This window comes from Numida meleagris, chromosome 1 (genome assembly GCF_002078875.1).
Source record: "Numida meleagris isolate 19003 breed g44 Domestic line chromosome 1, NumMel1.0, whole genome shotgun sequence".
NCBI lineage: Eukaryota > Metazoa > Chordata > Aves > Galliformes > Numididae > Numida > Numida meleagris.
In genome coordinates, this window is record NC_034409.1 from 102,386,475 (window position 1) to 102,392,955 (window position 6,481).

General features: G+C 45.3%; 1 protein-coding gene and 1 long non-coding RNA gene across 4 annotated transcripts in view; one reads left to right on the top strand and one right to left on the bottom strand.

Annotated features, from left to right (window-relative positions):
• LOC110402249 overlaps positions 1,593–6,481 on the top strand; it is a 23,658-nt gene continuing 18,769 nt past the window's right edge. For all 3 annotated transcript variants that reach the window (XR_002440996.1, XR_002440992.1, XR_002440991.1), the window contains exon 1: positions 1,593–2,151. This is a non-coding gene — a long non-coding RNA (uncharacterized LOC110402249). The remainder of the gene's footprint in view (positions 2,152–6,481) is intronic.
• On the bottom strand, positions 2,829–6,335 carry LOC110402241 (claudin-8-like). Its single transcript, XM_021404091.1, has 2 exons — positions 5,742–6,335; positions 2,829–5,380 (listed from the first exon to the last, which is right to left on the bottom strand). Exon 2 carries the CDS (start codon positions 5,342–5,344, stop codon positions 4,670–4,672), a length of 675 nt encoding a protein of 224 aa, XP_021259766.1. The 5' UTR covers positions 5,345–5,380; positions 5,742–6,335; the 3' UTR covers positions 2,829–4,669.

The window sequence follows — 6,481 nt, forward strand, 5'->3', positions numbered from 1 at the left end:
ACCCGGGTAAACTAGTTGGTTAGTAAGACTTCTAATTTTTCAAGCAACAAATATTTAGGACTGCCAAGGGGCAATGGACAGAAATGAAACACAGGAATTTTCATACAAACACAAGGAAGATCTTATTTACTGTGAGATTGATGGAGCACTGGAACAGGCTGCCCGGAGATGTGGTGGGGTCTCCTTCTCTAGAGGTATTCGAGACCTGTCTGGATGTTTTCCTGTACGACCTGCTGTAGGGAACCTACTTTAGCACGGGGGTTGATCTCCAGAGTTCTCTTCCAACCCGTACAATTCTACGATTCTGTGATTCTGTGGAGACTTAGCAGAAAGATGTTGTGGTTACCAGCTCCACAGGGCAGTGGGATGAGTGGGAGGCAGCATGGCGTGCAAGGCAGTTGGCTTGTTTCACCAGGGGACTGCTTCATGGTGGAGACACGGGGAAACCCCAAGGGCTGTAAGCAGCCAGACTGCAAAAGGGAGGAGGAAGTGATTGAGAGGTTCAGTTTAGGTTCTCAACTCTGCTCTGCAATGTAATACTGTGGTAGTGGAAGACATCCCTCTGTAAGGACTGCGGCTACTGGCTGGAGTTATCTGCACTGCCCATCCTCCAGCTCAGCAGGAAGGGCGAACTGTGCATCATGCCTCATGCTCAGAAATCCTGCTGTACCTGCTGTGTGGGGTCTAAGTGTGATCCTTGGTGAAGGTCTCAAATCCCAGATTAAAGTGCTCTGTGCACTAGACACTGGAAATGGGGACAGTAACCTCCAAGCACTGGCCTTCTGCTGCTGTGTAGGCACCTACCTCTGTTGGTGGCAGTGGCACATGTCTATGTATCTTTATGATGACATAGGAAGGCCATTCATATATTTCACTAATGAGCTTTCTTGGCTGTAAGACCCAAGATTATGTGACCTCTCGTACTCTACCCAGGTCGAGGGAGGTGATTCTGCCCCTCTACTCTCATGAGATCCCACTTGGAGTATTGCATCCAGTTCTGGAGCCTCCCACACAAGGACATGGAGCTGTTGGAGTGGATTCAGAGGAGGGCCTCAAAGATGATCAGAGGGCTGGAGCACCTCCCCTATGGGCATAGGCTGAGAGAGCTGGGGCTCTTCAGCCTGGAGAAGAGAAGGCTCCAGGGGGACCTTCTAGTGGCCTTTCAGTACCTGAAGGGGGCCTGCAAGAAAGCTGGGGAGGGACTTTTTGTAAGGGCAGGTATAGACAAGATGAGGGGAAATGGTTTTAAACTGGAAGAGGGTAGATTTAAACCAGATATGAGGAAGAAATTCTTTACTGTGAAGGTGGTGAGACACTGGAACCGACATTGGTTTCCCAGAGAGGTTTTGAATGCCCCCTCCCTGGATGCATTCAAGGCCGGGCTGGATAGGGCTTTGAGCAACCTGGTCCAGAGGGAGGTGTCCCTGCCTATAGCAGGGGGTTGGAACTAGATGATCTTAAATGTCCCTTACAACCCAAACCATTCTATGATTCTGTGATCCCTGCTCCATTTTCTTTATTAGTTTTATTTGAGCAGAAAGCAAGCAGCCTGTAGATAAACCTCACACAAAGGCACCATGTGTATTCAAAAGCAAGGGGAAGTACAGTGTCTGTTCAGGTCTGCACCTTAAAGAGGCAGACAAATCCTTTATAAGCAGCTGGCCTTACTAGATCTGCGGATGTGTGATAACCTCATGCACCAGGTGATTCATTCTCATATAAAAATGTGATACCACTCAAGACAAGAGCTCGGGTGCATCCAGGCTCTCCTGAAAGGATGGCTCTGCAGCCACCCGTGTGCTTAGCACCTCACTGCCTAGCACTAGTGAGAGCAGTGCCTAGAAGTGCAGGCAGCAGCTCTGCCCTCCAGAACTTCACAACAGTTGGAGCAGCAGGAGGCCATTTAGAAACGAAAACTCATTTGCTGAATGACAGAGCAGTGATTGAAATCTTGAGCCTTCACTCACCTGAGTTTAACAGAGCATTACTCCCCTCTGGCCTGCAAGTTGCGCAGTCATTGCCACAGCAGGGAGGACACTTGGCAGACCTGGCAAGGCTCCACATCCATTTCACACTGCAGGAATGCATACAGTTGCCCCAGGTGCAGGACAAAGGTGAACAAGCTACCAGCCTTTCCTTCCATTCATGGAGGTAAAGTTTCTTATTTCCCAAATAATTTCTCTTGTTTGTAAGCAAAAACATGAACTCCAAGTTGCAGAATTCGATATTTGGAAAATGATAGTTGCAGGCAGTGGACTGGTGCTGGGATATATCTCCTTGCGTGCCACCCTCTGCTCAGACCTCTCAGGGCTCACTCAATGCATAGATCTGAGGGAGGTGAGTTCTATTTAAAAGTGAAACTTTAATTTCAGTGCTCTTGAAGATATAGTATGCAGGTAAGGTATAATTCAAAGGAAATGGCTGGAGGTACATTACAAGTACTTATGGGGATATGTGTCATACTAAGGTGGATATTTTGCAGCCCATATAGGATCTCTATTGTGAAATCTTTCAGATTCCTACTCACAGTTCATCAGATCTGTGTTTCTGTTTGTCCTAGGGATACTTTTGGAAATCTTGCATCTTCTTTTATGTTTTCACATCATTGTGTGCTTTACCAGGCGCAGATAAAACTATGCAGTGTAGGAGTGGTGTTCAATATTCACAGGGCTTTTACAGAGATGTCACACTTATCTCACTTTCCACTGAAGCTTTCCTCAGACAGATAGATTAATACTGTATGAATCACACCATGTTTTGACAGCAGAGATAACTACAGTGCAGCTGTACATATGAATGTAGTTCTCTAAGTGAAATCTTGCACCTACTTTTTAGAGGGTTAACTTAACAAGTGACTTTATTGCAGACATCATTGTTATAAATCCTGGCGTTCCAGCTACAAGTTCCATGTTAGATCCTCCACTCTCCCCCCCAGAAAAGACTGGATGTGGGTATAAATATTAATGAAAGAATACAAAGGAAATGTAACTACTTACTGCTATGTTACAAAAAAGTTCATGATCATTACACATATACATATTTAGAAATAATTTGCTTAAAAATAAGGAGAAAAAATAAGTTACATACACAAGTACATAGTATCATTAAGGCTGAAAAAGACCTCTAAGATCACCTAGTCCAACAGTCAGCCCACCCCCACCATGCCCACTGACCATGTCCCTCAGTGCCACATCCACACGGCTCTTGAACACCTCCAGGGACGGTGACTCCACCACCTCCCTGGGCAGCCTGTGCCACTGCCTCACCACTCTTTCTGAGAAGAAATGCTTCCTCATATCCAACCTGAACCTCCCCTGAACATCTGAATATGCATCTTATAAAGACTATAAAAAGATAGTTTTAGAGAAATGCGCAGATTATTATTTTTTTCTAGCTTGCTCAGAGTTGCATTTTATGAAGTGGAGAATTTGATTCTGAATTTTCAAGTAGTAATAGTCTAAGGAATTTACTACAGAATTACAGATCACATCATAAACTTTCTATAAAATATTTAAAATAGTCAATCACACTCAAGATCAAAAGTGTTGTTCTCCATTAAACATCAAAAATTGAATTGTGTCATCAGTTAAGTCAAAGGCAAAATGCCATTAATTTCCATGGGCCAGGGGTTACAAAATTCTATTAAAAATATTATCACTATTGATTAATTTTGGTCACTCATTAAATTAATTTGTATGGAACTACATTTATTTTTCAGTAGACTTAGTTTCATTACATAGTTCTTTATCATGGGTACATGATCTTGTTAAAAATATCGTCAAGCTTGTTCTGGTGTTAACTGTGAGAAAATACTATCACTGTTTATGCTCTTTTGCCTATAAACCATGCTGGTACGAGTGGATCTCAGCAAAAATATGGGCCTGACTGACCAAAAGATCATTTTTAAAAGATGTATATATCATAACATCCTGTGGCAGGTAGCCAACACAGTGTTTGTGACCTATGCAATATTGCAAAATGTTGTGAGCTACAAGGAGTTGGCAAGGGAAAACTATCATTTCTAAAGAGAAGGATGTGAATGAGTTTGACCTGTATGGATTACAAAAGAAATAGTAACTTTCACCAAAATGATGGTGTTTAGGATGAATATAGAGCTATGTTTGTTCTCTAAAATAAGGGGTATTTTTCATGTATTTCAGCTTACCTTCCTCTGATGAATAAATTCCTCATGAAACTCTCCATCAAACCCACAGTAAATCAATCCCTTAGTGAACGCTTTTCTTTTAAACCCTTGTTATCTTGTCCTTATTCACTGTTATCCCCTTTCCCAGGAAAGAAAAAAATGGAATTATCTGCTCAGCTCCCCTTTCTTCGCACTAGGCCGGTATTTCATATCACCATGGAACTTTAAGCCCTTCATTTCTATTTTACACATAAAATGCAACCCAAAGCAAAACCACACAACCCCAAAGCTATTCCAGGTTACTATGAGATAGTATTAAACAGTCACCTTCCCATGTGGTACAACTGTCCGTGCTGCAGCATTACCCCAGCAGAGCCCACTGGGGGTTTCTCCAAAATGCAGCCACCACAGCAGCACTTACAGGACAGGAGGCAAAGGCAACTTTCATTGAAATCCATCCAAACAGACTGAATGCTTAAAAAGATGCTTAAAGAAAAGTAAAAAAAAGGAAAAGGCTGAAGGTATCTAGACATACTGACTCTTAGAGTAGGCACTTTCGGTGGTCCTGTGCGAGTGTTGGTTGAGCGGGAGGTGGTGAGGAGGCACAAAGTAGTTGTAGCTCCTGGTTTTCTCACAACAGTGGCAAAAGCAGCAGAATACAGCTCCAGCAGCCAACAGGCAGAAGGCAGCCACCCAGCCCAGGTAGAGGGCCTCTCCAAGCTCCCTTTTCTGTGCCACATTGACCACGGGGTTGTAGAAGTCCCTGATGATGGTGTTGGCAACCCAGCAGATTGGAACGAGCACAATGGTGCCTGAGAGGATGAAGAGGAGCCCAGATGCCAAGAGGATATAGCCCTTGGTTGGCCAGCCGCTCTGCCGGCACCGCGTGCACTTCATTCCAACAGTGGCAACCAGGAAAGCCAGGAAGGAGAGCACCGATCCAGCACACATCAGCCCCCTGGATGCCTGCAGGTCTGGCGAGAGGGCCAGCACGGAGTCGTAGACCTTGCACTGCATCCTGATGTTGGCTTGCCTGATGCAGTGCATCCACAGGCCTTCCCAAATGGTCTCGAACACAATGATGTTGTTTTCGATGAAGGCAGACACCCTCCACTGAGGCATACCTGTGACTGCGAATGTCCCAATCATGCCAAGGCCACCGAGGAGCAGCCCGGCAATCTGCAGTGCACCACTGATCATGTTGCCTTTGCAAGGTGTGCACCGCGCAGCAGGTTCCTGAGATGGCAAAAAAAAAAAAAAGAGAATCTATGTCCAAAAGTAGCTGTCCTTTGTGTGAAGAAAGTTCCAGAGTCAGGCTGCACAGCCTTAAATTGGCTCAAATCTGGCACGCGCTACTAGGGACTTGGCTGCGCCTTCATCGTCTTTATAATTCCCCTGCCACCACCGACTCAAAGAGGCAAACCGAGCAATCAAGTGGAACAACTTTCCAAAGCAATAGACAGGACGGGGTGTGTGTAAACCAGCAGGAGCCTCTTAGGATAAATGCACCTTCTGAGATAGGTATATTCGCATTGAAGTTGCTTATTTATAAATTTAAAAAAAAAAAAGAAAGAAAGAAAGAAAGAAAAAGCCCTACCCTTAACTCTAGTTGTTGTCTACTTGTTTGTCAGAGTCAAGGAAATGGACTCTGCAGGTGGAGGCTGTGTGCGCTGGTGCAGTCGGTGAAGCTGTTGCCCTGAACACGCAGTACTTTGCCTCTGACCCCAGCTCAGCTCAGGTTCCCGCAGCAGCGGTGGCAGTGGGCCAGGAAGAAAGCAGAGCTGCCTGCCCCACCACAGGGCTCCCTCCTGCAAAGTGCTCTTGTTCAGAAGCCTGCAGAGTGCTGCCGCAACAGGAACAGGGAACAAAGCAAATCAAAGGGACAAAGGGACTCTGAGACTGAAACAGATATCTCCTCGGAGGATAGTCAAAGCTTCAAAACACCACTGAAGAGTTAGAAAGGAACAATAAGAGACCTCAGACCTGCTAATACCTGTATACACATATAGCTTTATACATATTTATTGCTCTACAGAGTATATGGGGATAGGCAAACTTCTGGAGATATCCACATGCTTAAATCATCGCACAGAGTTGCGATTTAAACTATGCTGCTCACTGTTTCCCAGTGTAAAAGTGAGCCCAGCATTTATCATAGAACCACAGAATCATTAAGTCTGGAAAAGACCTCTAAGATCACCTAGTCCAACAGTCAGCCCACCCCTACCGTGCCCACTGACCGTGTCCCTCAGTGCCACATCCACACGGCTCTTGAACACCTCCAGGGACGGTGACTCCACCACCTCCCTGGGCAGCCTGTGCCACTGCCTCACCGCT